The following is a 17,162-nucleotide window of genomic DNA, read 5'->3' on the forward strand; positions in this document are numbered from 1 at the left end:
CAATTGGGCTCATATGGGCCATTTTAGAGACGGTACGTTTTGCACATAACACCCTGTACTTTCCCTATTTACAAATAAAACCCTACATTTTTGAATCTCTTACAAATAAATCAATATAAGTTCCAAAAATTTCATACGGCATGATATTAGTCTGTAGATTTGACTTAGGACTCACTGCACCTATTCCATAATTTACAATTACTGAGCCGATTAAGAAAACCAGACTAAAAAAGAGAAAAAAAAAAGAGCTTGTTTTCTTCATCATTCGAATAGCCCATCTGATTTCATCTTTAGCAATGAATTCCTCAAACCGAAACAAGAAAAGCAACAAGCAGTGAAATCCTAAGTAGCTTTATATGATTTTTTTCCTCCATGTAGTCCTTCCCCTAACGATCTCTTCATGTTTCTGCTCTCCTTTCATTTGAAGGAGATGAGTATACTTTGTCGGCCATCTATCGAAAGTCCCCGACAAGCGGCCGTCCAGGATTTCCGGTGCCAAAGAGAAACCCCTGACAATGTTGATATTATCATCTTCTGGGATTGAATGTTCATCAGGTTCACAAATAGATTGCACAATGTCTGAGCTGCCGCATTCCCTTCGATATTCCAGTATGATGCTGGATAACTCATGGTTCTCCAGGAATAAGTCAGGGATATTCTGCTCAACCAATGCAACAAGATGAGTTTCATTATTTACCATCATAAAAAGTTCATCGTTTTCTACTCAATTTCTATTCACCTGGAGCATCCATCGTACATACTTAACATTGTTGACATGGTGATTCATATCCAAGTCACTCCTCTTTGGCTGAAAAATTCCAACGAGAAAAAAAATGTTATAATTTAATCCGTGCTTTGTTGTAGCCACCAAGATGAACTCTCACTAGCTTTTTTGGAGCATTTTGTGTATAAACTGATGAAACAGAGCATTACCTTCAAGTCTGAGTCTATGTATTTCGCACTGTCGTCTAGCTTGACGATTTTCTCAGGAACATCCTCTTCAATTGCTTGCCTTTCAATGAACCATGGCGCGATCTCATCTCTGACCTCCTCTGGCATCTTCGAAAGACGCCTCGTTTGTTTGTTCATCATCACCCAGGTGCTGCTTGCGCACGACTAAGATTGTCATCACAAAGTATGTTCGTAAAATTATCGAAAAATTAAGAGAAACAGAATAGAGATCATGCCTTGTTGCGCGAGCAAATATAGTTCCCGAGAGGCGGTTTCGAATTAACCAATCTCTTCGCATGCCATTCTTCCCTGATGCCCCTACCCATGTGTCAATCTCAAGCACCTCTCCCCTACCATAGCCGGAGTTAAGCACTCAGCATTAATCCAGAAGAGAAGATTGAAGGACGTTAACCAAAACTCACCAGATAGGATACTTGTCAACTTGCAGATGCATCCTTGTCACCACCCATATGAGATTGTTGCTTACCATACCATGCGTGGCTCCAAATCCATCTCCAAGAAGACCAGACATCCATACATGATTCAGTGCAGTTTCCTACATACGTACATGAAAATAAATGAGTTTTTGCTGTCAGATAAAGGAACAATTTTTCGCATACAATAACTTTTACTTGAAGAAGATTGAGTAAGGTCTCAAGAGTTGCAGTTTTATCCGGGCCGACTTCGTAAGATCTAATGACCACAGTCTGTCTATATCCGACCCCTCCGTCGACGATCAGGCCTTGTCGAAAAGGATCGGTCGTCTGCTTCTTTGTGGGTATATTTTGTCGATTACGTTCTCCGGTGATCTCTTCGACGAGTACTAATTGCGTCGCAGGATCGGTTGCAGTGTGTGAGATGGCAGTGTAGGTGCCATTCGCTTTGACAGAGCCCTTCTTTAGCTGGGGGCTTCTGGGGTCATTCTCTCTTTTAGAAGAGCATTTGATTGTGTAGGAGAAAGCACAAGATAGAGTAGCCATACAATACTATTAGAAGTTACTATGCTTGATGGAGGCCTAAGAGAAGAGTAGAAATTTGAAAAGCATGAAATGAGCTCTGCTTTGGTTTTATAGATGCTTGAGAATCCAAAGTTGGCGGAGGGGTCTATAGATGATAAGCCAAAGGACAAGAGCTTGCATTTGTTTTTGTTGGCAATTTTGGACTTGTCAAGGAATTGAAGTATAAGGGAACAAAGCTGTTCCTTTTTGGAGGTGGAAGATGGAGGAAGTGGCATGAGAATGATCACCGAGAGAGCTATAATCCAAGGAAAGATCATTGGCCTTCCTCTTTGGGTCGAAGTTGCAGGATTTCTTTTAAAGCTCAGAAGCTATTCCATTGAAATGGGCAATTTGATGCTGAAGGACGAAATATCAATTAGGGGCGAAAAAGGCTCAGCGGCTCAGGCTCCAGCTCTAGCTTAACTTAAAATTTATTTTAAGTAATATATTTTATTTAGGCTCAGCTTGAAATTTATTTTGAGTTTAATATTTTATCTAACAAATTTGAATGAGTTTTTAACCAAACTAAATTTGTTATAATTTATTTTTATTAAAATAAATTATTTCTTAAATTTATTATTAAATAAGATTTTTAATAAAAATATTGAACTAATCAGCGTCTAATTTTCTCCCTATTCATATGTTGATAGAAGAAAATTTTTGCGCCCATATCTGATTTGATTCAGGTTGTGTAGGGTCGTCGCCAATCCAACCGTTTTCATCCTTGGTAGTAAGTCATTAGTCCCTGGGATTATTATGAAAAGCTCGGTATATTTATATTCTTATGTTATTTGTAAGCCCAAATCCTATGGGCCATGGTATCGAGCTTGCTAGTAACACGTGACAATCTCCTACTAGTGAGCTAGCAAGATCCTCAAACCAGGTGGGCCCACAGCAACGGGAGCCCCATGGATCGCCACATAGGAAGAAGGGATAATGGGCACCATAGCAGCAAGCGACCAATGGGAATTGCCCTCTTATCCGATCCTCTTATCCACCACCCAAATAATACCATCCTCCTCGAACAAAAAGCCTTCACACGAGAGAGAGAGAGAGAGAGAGAGAGAGAGAGAGAGGAAGCAAAGGGGATACAGAGAGATTCAGGATGGCAGCTTCTCTTCAAGCCACGGCTACGTTGATGCAGCCAGCTAAGCTCGGCTCTGCCGGTCGGGTCTCGGCCGCGCAGCCACTGAGGTCGTCCATGCATCTCTCCAAGGCCTTCGGGTTCGAGCCGGCGTCGGCCTCGCGGCTCACCTGCTCGATCCACTCGGACCTCCGGGAGCTGGCCCAGAAGTGCACCGACGCCGCTAAGCTCGCCGGCTTCGCGCTCGCCACTTCGGCTCTCATAGCTTCGGTAAATTATATGTTTCAATCTTGTTCTAGTACTCTAAACTCATAGCGTTTAATTCAGATGGATTCACTTGTAGCCGGGAAAATTCTGATGCGATTGCAATTTGTTAATTATCCTTTACGAAGTGTACTCTAATTATAGGATTTATTTTTCCTTCCGTTATCGCTTGATATTCTAATTTAGGAGACTTCACATTATAATGATCTATTATTATGGGCGGGATGCATATACCTTTCCATGGTTAAATTCTAATTTTGTTCTCATTTGGTCTTAAATTTTGTATTAATTTTGGAGAACCAGAAGCATTTAAAATCTTGCACAATAGATACATATGAGTCATGACTGATGCCTTCCATATGGATTTGACATGCATGTGCACATGAACAACAGGGAGCCAACGCCGAGGGAGTCCCGAAGAGGCTGACGTACGACGAGATCCAAAGTAAGACGTACATGGAGGTGAAGGGCACCGGCACGGCGAATCAGTGCCCGACCATCGACGGCGGGGTCGACTCGTTCTCCTTCAAGTCCGGCAAGTACACCATGAAGAAGTTCTGCCTGGAGCCCACCTCCTTCACCGTGAAGGCGGAGGGCGTCGGCAAGAACTCCGCCCCGGAGTTCCAGAAGACGAAGCTCATGACCCGCCTCACCTACACTCTCGACGAGATCGAGGGTCCCCTCGAGGTCTCCTCGGACGGCACCATCAAGTTCGAGGAGAAGGACGGGATCGACTACGCCGCCGTCACCGTCCAGCTTCCCGGCGGGGAGCGCGTCCCCTTCCTCTTCACCGTCAAGCAGCTCGTCGCCACCGGCAAGCCCGAGAGCTTCAGCGGCCAGTTCTTGGTGCCCAGCTACCGGGGCTCGTCGTTCCTCGACCCCAAAGGACGGGGAGGGAGCACCGGGTACGACAACGCCGTCGCCTTGCCAGCCGGTGGTAGGGGAGACGAGGAGGACTTGACCAAGGAGAACATAAAGAACGCGGCGTCGTCGACCGGGACGATTACGCTGAGCGTGACGAAGAGCAAGGCGGACACCGGGGAGGTGATCGGAGTGTTTGAGAGCATCCAGCCGTCGGATACCGACCTCGGGGCGAAGGTGCCGAAGGATGTGAAGATCCAGGGCGTTTGGTATGCACAGCTTGAGTCTTAGAGGATACGTACGTACGTGGCGATGGAGAAGGATAATGATCATGTGCTGCTACTCCTTTGATTTCTTGCTAGTGTAATCTTCTTAATTTTCTTTTCTTGAATCAGAGAACTGGATGTATATTTGCATTAATGATCTATGCTATGACTTTGATCATCTATCATCGAGCGGTTGTTAATCTTATAGTTGGATTGTGTTAGTTTTACTGATAAAAGTCACGGGAAATCTGTACATCAGATCTTCACTCAGAAAGCTTATAGCTTTCGCAGATTGCGAGCATATTATTACAACAACGATTGAAGCTATTTTTGCCAATGTCCGACTCAAATATAATTTTCTCACGTCATTGATCACTTAAAAGGCTATAAGTTTAATGGAAGGTTCAAATGTCACCCAAACTTTTATAAGCAAGCATGGAATTGATCAGAGTAAATATATATGTAATTTGATACGATCAGAACAAAAGAATTCCTTCATCACTTGTCTTTTATTCTGTGGAACTAAACTTATATCTTCCTCCAAAGGAATATTAAACTCATGAAATTAACATGATAATGTGAAATTGTTCAAAATTCTATTGCAGTAGGACTGATCACATGAAAGATGGGAACTCGGTTAGTCCATCAATCCATTCATCCGTTTGTTGCTGTGGAATATTGATACAGAATAAACTTCTTCCAATATTTTCTCACATTTGGAATCCCGAATCATCCCACTGAAGGACCGCAGACTCCATGTCCTGCTCTCTCTTGAGCTTGTCTTTTAAGAACCAATCGCAAACCCGGCCAGCGTTAAGCTCTTCAATTGGCACTCCTTCTTGCTCAGAGATCACTCTTAGTAGATTCAATGATGATATCTGAACATCAAATATAAAGCCCTTAAATATGGTTAAGAAAAAAGGATGGTTAATTTTCACTAAAACAAGTCAATTCTCACAGTTAATCGGCATAGAAAGCGCTCATGGGTGCTAAGTCCAGAGATTTCAACTAGACCAGCTTCTTCTACGCTAAGGAAAGTTCTCCTCTGGCTCTTCTGCTCTCCTTGGCACCCCTTCACAACAAACCTTGCACTCTTCGTCTTCTTTGCTGCATTTGATTTGGTAGAAAGGAATTCAAAATTTAAGGATGAAATATAAGAAGGAATGATTTAAATGGTTGGTTTGTGGTAGTTACCTTGATGGAAATTAATTGGTAGTCTCAGTAGGCTTGGCGAGTTGAGCAGGAGAGGCATCTGGGAGTGGGCTTTGAATGCTATGAGGAGTGGTATTGCTCAGTTACTACTTCAGCAGGAGCTCTGAGGAAGAGATCAGATGCGTGGTTGGATTCCTCTGCAGAAGGATGAAGTGGATGAGGATAGAGTTCTATCACCTTAGGCCCTCTCTGCACCACAACCTGGGATGCAACCACGGTTGCAGGAATTTCCTACAAACAGGGAACTTGGCATTTCTTGATTGGCTGCTGCTCTATTGCAATATACATTTCGAAGGCTAGCACCACAATTATCAAGAATACATGCTGTAAGTTTTCAAGCAGTACACTTTATTCAGCAATTCGCTAGTTTAAATACTAGTCTATGGCTACATAAATATCAATTGCAACAAGAAAGTAAGCAATGAAACTCCAAGCAGATTCATGAACATGGGAAGGGCAAAACAGAACAATTGATGGAGGATCTAACTAAGATGAGAAATGTCTATCTCATCAGGAATTTTGAATGTATCTGCTGCACCGAACTTCCTCTTCTCTCCTTCCCATTCATCTTCAGAGTCTTCGCAGCTGTCTTCATCGTCATGATGACTAGTCGATACCGGTGTCGAAGGGTCATTGATGCTTCTGGATTTGCAGTGATCAGTGGCAAGCATGTTTACTTGACCAAGATGAGAGATCTCCACGACAACAGTGTTATCATCCTCAGGAAGAGGCTGCTTCCACGGTTCACCATCAAGTCTCATGTACGTGTGATCAGCTGCGCCTTTGTGGAACTCAAAACGAATTCTATGTGCCTAAGTAAAACAAAAGAGAGAAGACAAAAATAAAATCACATTATATGACATATTCACCCAAGAAGTCCTAAATGTGAGAGCAGCACAAAATTTGCATTGCTATTCTTATCATTGTTATTAGAAAAGTAAGAGATCGCAATGTTTTACCTGTGCAAGACGAGTCCCATGGCCATTGGGAGCAAGCAACACGAGTCCATGCCAAGCATCTCGAAAACCTACAACTTCAAGAAGGCCATCATCGACATATGGTGCAGTCAGGTCCCTCTGTGGAATGTCAATAAAATATTTCAGGTGATTCATTTATAGGCATGGGACAACATCATTTGGCAAAATTCAGGTCATGAAGAGGACAATGAACTCACATCTCGCACTTTGCTCTGATTAGGAGTTCCCCAAGGATTTAAACCTCCAGAAAAGCTTGGTAAGTTGAGGCAAACAATTGACCTAATGCTGTAAGTAGAGGAACAGATTTTATTAATAGTTGGGACGAAATCCATATTCAAAGAAGAAGCCAGAAATGAAGGTGCATCATGAAGAGGAAAGAAAACATGTATGAGAGGACTTCACTTAGTGAAGCGCATGAAGCTTATGACAAGCTATTAGAATTGATGTAAAATGATGTTGCTGCATCAATTAGGATGATATTTCCAATCTTCTTTGCCTACTGAACTGTGCAAAGAAACGACAACTACTGCACCAGTCAGAACAGAGCAAGCTCTCAAGGTTATCTGACCTCTGCTGAAAAGTACGAAACAGTAATACCAGCAGAAACAAGTATGGCCGAGACTCTAGAGAAACATAGTGATTGCATTTAAAATCAACTGATAAAGATGGCTATCAAACTTGAGTGAAGATAGTTACCATCTGTTTACCTGCGAGGAATATGAAGTTCTTTCCAGTGGCCATGTCTTTTCATGATCTTTACCTTTGCAAGTTGAGCAATATTCCTGATTTGTGAAAAGTCTGATTAACTAGAATCTAGATATAAATAACATAACGAAGTTACATCAGCATGGGCTGGCTTTTAAGGTCTTGTAATTCATCAAGTGTTACATACTTGTTTTCTGACCATTTATAAGATTGCAACTCATTGCATTGTAGTCAATTTGGCAATAGATAAAACCATTCTTATAAAGTTATCCTATGTTTTTGTAAACAGGATATATAGAAAACAGAAATGTAGCCTGTCTATAAACAGGATATATGCGATGTGTTTATAAAATCTAGCATCCTCTGTTCTGACATTATTTCTTACTGAATCTTTGGAAAAGAAATTTTTTTTAGTGGAATGCCCTTTACTATCTTCCCTAGTTTGCCGTAAGGATGGGGTTGTTACTTGCGTTTTATATTTAATAGCAGGCCAACCAACATATTACCTTGAAGATGGATGAAAGAGAGAAGCAAAAAACCATCCTTGTGTACATCCAAGCTTGGCATATGTACCCTTTAAAAATGTATGATAAGTTAAATGTTTATCCATGCATATAGAATTGTTCCTTAGTGAGACAGACCATACAATGTAAGAAATGCTTTCTCTGTACAAATGATGACAAAAAGAAGACCTGATTAATTATCTGGTTCTTGAACTTCTCTGGATGCAGCTTCCTTTCAGAATGGAATGCATATGATACTTGAGCATCCATCCCTGCAAAATAACAAATTAGGGTACTTGATGCATTGGATGATTTGAAATAATATTTTTGTATCTTTCAATGATATTCCTCCAGCTGGAAAAAGAGCAGAGAGCAAAGCGAACACTATTCTGGTGTACAAAGATATTCATCTTCACTAGAAAATTATCATAATATAGATAAAGGTCTCTATAATAAGAGAACAGCTAAAATTCTTACCCATACTAAAGTAGTTCCAAAAGCCCCCACGAAATGTGTGGTAACCTTCCTGCAGGAAACAAGGATGATTAAATTGAAAGATAATAAGACCGTCATTAGAATAAATAGCAGGACTTTGATCAAAATATATTATTTAGTAATCCTTGTGGCGTATATGTCATGAATGTGAGAAATAGATGCTGGAGTCAAGGGAACTGAATCTAGAGTCATCAATATATTGGGATCTTCCATTAAAGAGGTCTCCAGATTAAACCATACTTTAAACAAAGAAAAAAGTTACATGCATGATCACATGAATTATTGTGTCTTAGCCTCATTAATTTCTTTAAGAATTCAGAAAAAGTTTTCGGACTTTCTTGTGACAAGCATCAGAAAGAGGTTGTCTTACCACATTAAGGGAGTCAGCGCTAGACACTCGGTGAAATGCATGCAGTGAATGTGGCAGCTCTAGGGGTGCAATTGGATCACAGGTACCTTCCTTGGGAGCTCGCATCCTCATAAAAGTATGCCAACTGAAGTAGAAAAAGTAAGAAAATAGCCATGAATTTTCTTCAAGTAGCTAAAAACATGCAGAACCAAACAATACTATTGCACAGGCTAGCAGGAAGTGTTATTGCATACTCATCCACCATTTAGAAATGGCATAATTTGTTCCTATCAGGGCATGAGTATCTTCAATTATGTCAATTGGAGGAACAATATACCTATCAATTTTCATTTCTCGTGCTTTTATCACTTGGTCAAGGAAAGCCTTCACGGACTGGTGATCTGTGCCAGGATTCTTCTTTCCCTGCAGCCAGAGTTGGATCTTCACTGAGAAATAAATTTCTTGCTATGACTGAGAAGCAAGTCAACAAATCCTTCCAATGGAATAGACTATCTATTGATATTTAAATAGAATAAAAATATTGGAAAAAGAAAATTGGATCACATGAATTTAGTCACGGAATTTGTCCTGCTTTAACTAGATGTTGATATTTGAATAGGTTCAGAGAACCGAAAAACAAATTAATGAAGTACATGCATGTTTTTATAATAACACCTAAAGAGAAAACTTGTCTATCCAGCTTCAAACAGGAAGTCATTTGTTTTTTTTTTTGTAATTTCCCTTGGGGCAACACGAGTTCAAATTTATAGCTACTTTTTAGCTTACCATATCAAATGAGTGAATCATCATACTTGTCAGATATAAACATGCTGATAAAGTTTGCAAGTAATCCACTGTCGTGCAATGATTGACTTCTATGATGCCTCTTCACATGCCTGGAAAATACTAACTCAAAAACATAATACTAATCTTGCTTACCCATCCAAAAGAGAAAGGAAGGTTGTTTCCCGTTCCTAAAGGAACTGTAGCAATAGGAGGTGGTTGTACAAGCTTTAGATCACTAACCACTCCAAGCAGCCAACTTGCAGTCCCATCACCACCCGCAACCTATTAGATGAATTATAACAAGTATTACAAGAAACTTCATAAATGACTAAAGACTAAGACAAGATCGGGGGGCAAAACCTAAAAACTATCCCAAGTTAACATTTCAGAGCTTATAACTCACAATTAGTTTCAATCTCTTCAAAATCTGTATAGCAAGAATATCACCACTGCACTTATGCTTTTCCAAATTCACATATAATCTGTTTAGAACCTTATCAGGAGCATCCTCTCCAAGATCAAAGACCTGGAAAATTTGTGAACAAGTAGAAGTACAGCACCATATTATGAGCAAAGCACATGAGTACGCAGCAGCTTAGGTACCTGAGCTTCATTCAGTAGTTCACGATATGTTTTTAGCAAATCACCTCCAAGCTGTCCGCCGCTTTTTGAATTGATGAAGACTATCACAGGACATTGTGGTGAATGCTCAACAATTTCTGATTCTAACTCCGGTATCAGTATGTAATCTGGAATGTAGAAGTCCTTCAAATGCTGACATGAATCAGAACTGCTGTCCTCCATTTCTGCATTCATTTGAAATACGGATATCTATAACCAACTTTGGAATATAAATGATGCGATGCACAAGGGAAAATTTGCAATCATATGCAGTCATCATATCGCAGTATAAAGGTTTTTCCAACTGGTAAATTGAGAAAAAAAAATATAACATTACATAGGGAAAGCACATTAGATGTCTTGATCTAATCCTTCAACTTTTGGGTAGAATCCACAAGCTAGTTGATTTTTTAACCCAGAAGGAAGGGAAAAAAAAATCGATCCTTGCTCTCAAATTTGGCTCATCAAAGTATTCGTCCTCTAACTACAAATTCTCGCGGTAGAGAATTAGGACAACAACAAGAATTGCATTTGCTCCATTTGAGATAGTAGCAATCGTAATAAATAATAATCCATCCGGCAGAAAAGAAAGAGAAAAGTGCTGAATCTAAAGATTAAAGAGACTTTTAATCTCATTATGCAGATGATTACTTCATGAAACGAGAAGTCTTAGCTACGACTAATTCAAGTTTTGGACGGAGGAGCTCACCGTGGAAGGATGTCGCAGAGATCGATCGGAAGGGAAATCGCTTCGGAAGCGCTATTAACTTTGACCGTTTCGGCTATTTATATCAAGTACGGGAGTAACGAGTATTCCCAGAGATTATAGGAATTAAATATTTTTAGAATTATAAAACGATCCTATAAATTGTTTTTGGAAATTTACAAATAGCACCTTCAGTTTGCGTGTATTATTATTTGGACCTTCAACGCAACTAGAAACGGATCAAACTCAAATTACATATAGTTTATTATGTGGATTATACGGGTTATTCCGAATTAAACAAGTTTAAGAGTTAGATATCAAAAGTTAAATATAAATAATATAAAGAACCTTACAACTCGGTTTAACTAATAAGGTTAAATATCATTTCCCCATGAGATGAATTAATTAGTCACCGATCTCATCTTGGCGAAGGAGACGTAACACTTCATTTGGAGGCACATCCTGCCATATTTGAGGCTTCGAAGTTATATACCCCATCTTGGCAAGCTTGTGAGCCACCTTATTCCCTTTCCTATAAATATGAGACGCATTAAAGGCATCCAATTGTGAGACCATCATACTGATTTCTCTCAGATGTCTAAGATCTTCTTTTGATCTCAATCTCCCCCCATGCAGTAGTTGATCCACGACTGCCTTGGCATCTCCCTCCATCCACAAGTTGTGCCATCCATTTTGTAGAGCCAATTCAAGCCCACGCTTGGCTGCAATCAATTCAGCTACAGAGCTAGTCGCTTTGCCAATGCGTTCAGCATAGCCTAATAAGAATACACCTTCATGGTTTCGATACACCCCTCCTATGCTTGCATTTCCTGTTGCAAACTTTGAAGCTCCATCAAAGTTTAACTTGATGCAGCCTTTCTCCGGCTTTCGCCACGTACATGCATCGGCATTGCGACGTCGGCTTTGCAAGAAGAATGCGGTGACGGCGATTGTTTCATGGCATAAAGATCTAGCATTCAGTATACAATTGCGCATCATGTTGAACTACGTAGAGTTCACTCACAGAGCTTCATATTGAGATAGAGGAGGAGGAGGAGGAGGGCCGGGGAGAGAAAGAGAGAAGAACGGATGAGGAGAAGGAAATATGGAAATGGGAGAAATTTAAATGGTTGAATGAGGGGGAGAGCTGAAGTAAACGCCATACAAGCTGCAACTGATTCCAAACTGCACATTGTAAGAAAAGGATATATCCGAAAGCTACCGTCTTCAAAGGTAACGGTTGCTTGGTACGTGAGAAAGAAGTGTACCTAAGTTACGGAGCAAAATGTTTGTCGGTGATAGGCTCCAAAATTTATGGACCAAAATATGAAAATTATTTTTGTGGGATGTTATCTAGAAGTGAAACGAATTGGATTAAATTTTGAATAAGAATAAGAATGCAGGTAGCCCTTCCTTGTGAGAGTTGATACTTGAGAGGAGGGAACGTCTAGGAGACGACGTTACGCAGATCCAAACAAGTGTAAGGTTGCCCACCAGGTCCAATAATTTCTCAGCTTGTCACGTGTCACCTGTAGTTGCTCACGTGCTGTGACTGCACATGCCTCTGGATCCTCACCGATTGGCTCGGGACTAACCCGGAATACCTCAAGAATGGCCCGAGCGAGTCGGGCTCGGTTATCAACCTTAAGGACCTCCAGCTCTGGAGGGTGATCAGGATGTACAGGTGGACGAATCTCTAAGCACACGTCCGCAGCGACGTGGCGATGGCTGAGGCCTTCGAGGGGATGGTCTGGTCGGACCAGAGGTCTGAGCTCCTGGGATCGGGGAGGTTCGCACAAGGAGTTAATAAGTGAAAAGGAAGTTAGAGAAATATACGATACACGAATAAAATACACATCTATTTAATATATTTTTACTATTTAATTTTAATTAGTATTATTTTAATGTATACCGTAAGAAGTTAATAAGTGCTTAAATTAACATTGATTCCTTAATGATTCACAGGGATCCCGAAGAAGTACAGGTTGCGGCCGAAGCATTACATGGGGAGTGCCATCATCTACTGCATTCGGATCTTAGAGAAATTTGAGCAAAGAATCCACCCATCACTGTTACGTATCGGATATACAAGCAAAAAATCTGAAATTTGGCGAGAATAGGAGGATAGAGGATTCGTATAACCAGAGTGCACGTAAAATAATCAACTACAAAATGAAGTTTGTGTCTTTCACATGTCCAGATCGACATTACATTTTAGTTATTCTCATTCATAGATACAAACTTCATCCTCATGAATACCTGCTCCAAGAAAAAGATCGTACAAGGTACACACTTTGCACCACATGGAACTAGTAACTATTACCATGACAAATGCTTTGGGAGTATAAATTCTTAAAAAATAACCTCCAATCAGAAGTCATAAGTCAAACAGTTCTTCGTTTCACCAGCATGAAGAATGTGCCCGCCAAACTAACATTTTTTTAGAGTAATCAGGTTTTGATTGACATGCATAAATAAGTTGTAATAGCTTAATGGAATCTTCTTTTGAGTTCACCTCACGACGAAGCTGACTCAGGTTGAGGAGTTTCTTGTCTTGGTCTCCTGCGCTCTGCTGGGGGCCCATCTCTTCGCCTCTCATATCTTCTACTCTCATACTTTGATCCACCACTTCGCTGCTTTGGTTGATAAGTAGGGTACTTGCATGGAATTATCTCCCCATTTACATATTTATCGCCTTAACACATGAAAACAAAAGGTAAAACAGATACATAAACCACATGCGAATCAAGATAAAAACATACTTAGTAATGATCGAACTTACCTCCATAGTCTTTGTTTTTCACATCTATATAGGAATCAGGCAGTACCCAAAGGACTCCAGGAAGGCCTACAGAAAATAGGACAAATAATTTGAAGCATGAATTATTGAAAGTTTTTGAATCATTGACAGGATTAAGAGAATAAGAGATGAATGCATTAGATCTAAAACATCACCCTTGAACTTTTCTGATGTTTCTTCTGATACAGTGCACTGAAAGCCAGTATATGTGGTGGTACTGAAAGCATACATGTTCTTCTTGGCTTCCTCCATGCTGCAAGAGTGACAATTGTCAAATAATTGCATCAAACTAGTTCATGGCCTAATATAGTATAAAATAATAAAGCTGAAAAAACCCAATCTGCACCGGAAGCAGGTTATCGTGTATAATAAATTTATGAAACATTTAATATATAAATGACTCGGGTATGTTTGCACATAAAGCTAACGAATATGCACAAGAAAAGAAGCAGGGTATGATTTCAACCGAAACAGAATGTGAAATATCATTACTTGTCAATTTGTCAGTTCTTAAAATTACTACAAACAAAATCATTTCATTATTAAGTTTCAACTTTCAATAACTGTAACTGAGATATTAGTTTACCTCCTAGAGAATAAACACCAAGTACTCACAATGTGTCATCCATGAGGCTTTTCCTGAAATGAATATAACACTTGTATATATACAACTCCATGCATGCATATCTATGTAGGGCTGTCAAAATAGCTCGGCAGCTTGCAAGCTTCTCGAGCTATCAATGAGCCAAGCAAAGCTTGATTTTCAGGCTCGAAAAAATAATCGAGCCAAGCTGAGCTAACCAAGACCTAACTCACTCGAGCTCCATAGAGTGTAATACTATATATATATATATATATATATATATATATTCAGTTCACTAAAATATTCTACCTTCTCTCTAGCACAACTGGGTAAAGCATTTGTTTTATGTAGGATGTCGAGGGTTCACGCTCTCGTCATTATATTATTCAAGGGTGACTATTTTTTCTGTTGTTTCTTTTGGATTTACTTTCCCATAGCCTCATTGAAAAACTAAAGAAAGAGAGTAGTCTTTATATAGTTTCCAAAATGACATGTACACAATTCGAGCCAAGCCAGCTCGATACTTGGGTGAGCTGAGCTCGACCCACATTAGTTTCTTGTATCGAGCTCGAGCTAGAGTTTTTCCAATTTCAAGCCAAGCCGAACTCGGCTCGTTTACACCCCTATACCCATGTAGCAGATTCTTAACCATGTAAATGTCACTATTAGTTCAAAATTCAAATTTACAGCTTTAAACCTCTGACTGAAGATAAAAGAAATTTCAGACCCAAAGGAGAAACCAACTAACAGTAGCTGTCAACGGAAATTAATATCCAAGTTATTAAGTCTGAGGCTACAACAATTCAAGAAACTGATGTGACTGTAAGGCTTTCTACTAAGGATCTTGATGGCGTGTACTAATGGAATAAGCTCTCATCAGTAATATATGAATGTTTTCCTACTCTAGTAATTCACTGCTATGGACTACCTCTAGGCTCAGTTCCTGTCTGTGGATACTAGATCTAATTAGCCAAAAGGAAGAAAGGTTCAAAAATCCTGGAAAAGTAACCTCTGTTTAAAGTGGTAGTGGGAATCATTGCTCCATTCTTATGACACTTAAATCCAACAAATTACTGGAGTATGGATGAAAAACAAGAAGAGAACCCGAGTTTAAAGTTCAACAGATGAGGTATGAATATGAATTGATAATAGATTATAAGAAATAGATTACAGGAGGTTAAGAATGTAATAGTTTATAAAGATAGGGAAACTTGAAAAAGTTGTAGGTACTAATGATATCCCGGCTCAAAATATCGTCTCCTTTGCTCTCTTCTTCCCTTTTCCTCACTCCCATTGTCAGGCAGCACTTTGATTCTTAATAGGGGAAACACCAACAGGGACAAATCGAGGAATGACAACTCCTCTGGAAAAAATAGGATGAATAAGAAACAAACTTAAGCAAGTTGGCATTGTATGTTTGCTGAATGTCATGCATTTATAACAAAGCTTTTTGCATCCTAGTTCCCAAAGTCTTTATCTTCCGTTCCTTCACTTACCTGATGCTCTAAAGTCCTTATCTCTTTAACAATTCTTCTGCAACAAATGCTTAAACATTGTGATAACCTAAGTCTTAAAACATGTTACTTGACACGCACGAATTGTAGTTATTCTATCTCCAGTTAAAATAATGTACATATCTGAAGATAAGTAATTTGATGGACAGAGCAGCAGTACCTGAAAGATAAATAATTTATTTAGCTTTTCTTATACTGCTAAGTAAGGAAGCCATACAGATGCATAAAGAACTTATATTCCAACAAGAGTGATTAAGCATGTCCCTCCAGTAACTGGTTTGGTAGAGAAATCTGAAAAAAGAACTGCAATACTGGAGAAGAAGCCGAAGTGGTTCAAGGATACATAATTTCAATCAGCAAAGGATACGATACAGTAAACTATCAAGATGCCATGAAGAGTTCAACTATATCAGACTCTATACAGAATATCAAATCAACATAACATTAGAATTCAGAAACAACAATTATATGCAGATTGAACAAAGCCAATCTCCCATGAAGTAATACCAGGACATCCTTCCATGATCAGGGGCAAAAGTAAAGCTAATCTTGCTTAACAAATATCCTTGACCATTTCGAATTTCACTTCTCTTTTCCAACCAAATTCTTCCTTAGGAATAGTTAGGAAATATATAGGAATCACTCAATCCAGTTTAGGTATTACGATGGAGCCATTTGGATGTTTAAAAACGTATTAAGTGAATCAATGCAACAAAACTTGTAACACTAACAGTAATGTCATACTAACCAAATACAGGAAAGTATGTTTTAGCAATTGGCAACTATCCCCTGAACCTTAGAATAAAAGGAGACATTTTATTTTTTGTGAGAATCTAAATCAAGCACAACCGAATAAAGCCAAATGTTCAAAATATCGACGTATTACAAGAAAATGTACACAAAGCACAAGAAAAAGTGAGGCTTTTCTCACCTCCCGAGGACGGTAGCGAGGGTGTTAAGATAGGTTTCGATCATTTGCTCCCTGGTGGGGGCGGGATCCTTGGGGAACTCCATCACTATGAGCCAGTGGTTGTAATCGCAACCGGGGAGCAGGATCGTCTCCCTTGGCTCGCTGCTGCTGCTCCTCCGAGATGAGTAGTCTCCGTCGACCTTTGCCATTACCCGGAAAGCTACTGGCGAACGGCGCCGAGATGAGAGAGAGGCGAGGGAATCGGAAAACCGAAGAGGCGAGGAGAGGAGCATCGAGGAAGGAGGTTTTGTATTATGGTTTACAGAAGGGGCGGAGATTAGGGTTCGAATGCGGAGGAGAGAGGAGGAGCTCAGCGTTGCCATGGAAGAAGCTCGAAGTGAGAGGTGAGAGATAGGGAGAGGGGGAAGAGGACGGAAATAGGTAAAGATAAGGTGGGAGAGAGGGAGATATTTTATCAGGGTTTAGGGTTTCCAAGTTGGATAATTTTCTATCATCCAGGTGGTAATTATTCGAATCCATGTAGTAACTCCTGGGCTATTCCAGCGCGTCAAACCCA

The 17,162-nt window shown here is 39.9% G+C and overlaps 5 protein-coding genes across 7 annotated transcripts; 1 reads left to right on the forward strand and 4 right to left on the reverse strand.

The window, feature by feature from the left end:
• Window positions 1-130: 130 nt before the first annotated feature.
• On the reverse strand, window positions 131-2,331 carry LOC140771441 (palmitoyl-acyl carrier protein thioesterase, chloroplastic-like). The gene is made up of 6 exons (XM_073113002.1): window positions 1,584-2,331; window positions 1,374-1,507; window positions 1,188-1,301; window positions 934-1,102; window positions 740-808; window positions 131-658 (listed from the first exon to the last, which is right to left on the reverse strand). The coding sequence occupies exons 1-6, from the start codon at window positions 1,929-1,931 to the stop codon at window positions 353-355; spliced, it is 1,140 nt and encodes a 379-aa protein (XP_072969103.1). The 5' UTR covers window positions 1,932-2,331; the 3' UTR covers window positions 131-352.
• Window positions 2,332-2,981: 650 nt separating this feature from the next.
• LOC140770293 (oxygen-evolving enhancer protein 1, chloroplastic) lies at window positions 2,982-4,609 on the forward strand. The gene is made up of 2 exons (XM_073111402.1): window positions 2,982-3,303; window positions 3,691-4,609. Exons 1-2 carry the CDS (start codon window positions 3,055-3,057, stop codon window positions 4,447-4,449), a joined length of 1,008 nt encoding a protein of 335 aa, XP_072967503.1. The 5' UTR covers window positions 2,982-3,054; the 3' UTR covers window positions 4,450-4,609.
• Window positions 4,610-4,914: 305 nt separating this feature from the next.
• Window positions 4,915-5,759, reverse strand: LOC140769557 (uncharacterized). Its single transcript, XM_073110290.1, has 3 exons — window positions 5,619-5,759; window positions 5,383-5,531; window positions 4,915-5,302 (listed from the first exon to the last, which is right to left on the reverse strand). The coding sequence occupies exons 1-3, from the start codon at window positions 5,674-5,676 to the stop codon at window positions 5,135-5,137; spliced, it is 375 nt and encodes a 124-aa protein (XP_072966391.1). The 5' UTR covers window positions 5,677-5,759; the 3' UTR covers window positions 4,915-5,134.
• Window positions 5,760-5,805: 46 nt separating this feature from the next.
• Window positions 5,806-11,868, reverse strand: LOC140769556 (diacylglycerol kinase 1-like). Of its 2 annotated transcripts, none has more exons than XM_073110289.1 (13): window positions 10,782-10,823; window positions 10,055-10,257; window positions 9,855-9,977; window positions 9,605-9,733; window positions 9,003-9,088; window positions 8,687-8,810; window positions 8,299-8,347; window positions 8,011-8,093; window positions 7,825-7,892; window positions 7,321-7,395; window positions 6,811-6,898; window positions 6,596-6,712; window positions 5,806-6,448 (listed from the first exon to the last, which is right to left on the reverse strand). In XM_073110289.1, exons 2-13 carry the CDS (start codon window positions 10,253-10,255, stop codon window positions 6,119-6,121), a joined length of 1,473 nt encoding a protein of 490 aa, XP_072966390.1. In that variant the 5' UTR covers window positions 10,256-10,257; window positions 10,782-10,823; the 3' UTR covers window positions 5,806-6,118. The 2 variants fall into 2 exon arrangements, with proteins under 2 accessions (XP_072966390.1, XP_072966389.1); XM_073110288.1 differs by lacking the exon at window positions 10,782-10,823 and adding an exon at window positions 11,192-11,868 and having other exon boundaries at window positions 5,926-6,448.
• Window positions 11,869-12,925: 1,057 nt separating this feature from the next.
• Window positions 12,926-17,085, reverse strand: LOC140769623 (multiple organellar RNA editing factor 9, chloroplastic). 2 transcript variants are annotated; one of them, XM_073110404.1, is made up of 5 exons: window positions 16,607-17,084; window positions 13,734-13,831; window positions 13,561-13,626; window positions 13,294-13,473; window positions 12,926-13,208 (listed from the first exon to the last, which is right to left on the reverse strand). In XM_073110404.1, exons 1-4 carry the CDS (start codon window positions 16,966-16,968, stop codon window positions 13,295-13,297), a joined length of 705 nt encoding a protein of 234 aa, XP_072966505.1. In that variant the 5' UTR covers window positions 16,969-17,084; the 3' UTR covers window positions 12,926-13,208; window position 13,294. The 2 variants fall into 2 exon arrangements, with proteins under 2 accessions (XP_072966505.1, XP_072966504.1); XM_073110403.1 differs by having other exon boundaries at window positions 12,926-13,473; window positions 16,607-17,085.
• Window positions 17,086-17,162: the final 77 nt, after the last annotated feature.

The sequence above is a fragment of the Typha angustifolia genome, chromosome 11 (genome assembly GCF_048772165.1).
Source record: "Typha angustifolia cultivar Huaian chromosome 11, ASM4877216v1, whole genome shotgun sequence".
NCBI lineage: Eukaryota > Viridiplantae > Streptophyta > Magnoliopsida > Poales > Typhaceae > Typha > Typha angustifolia.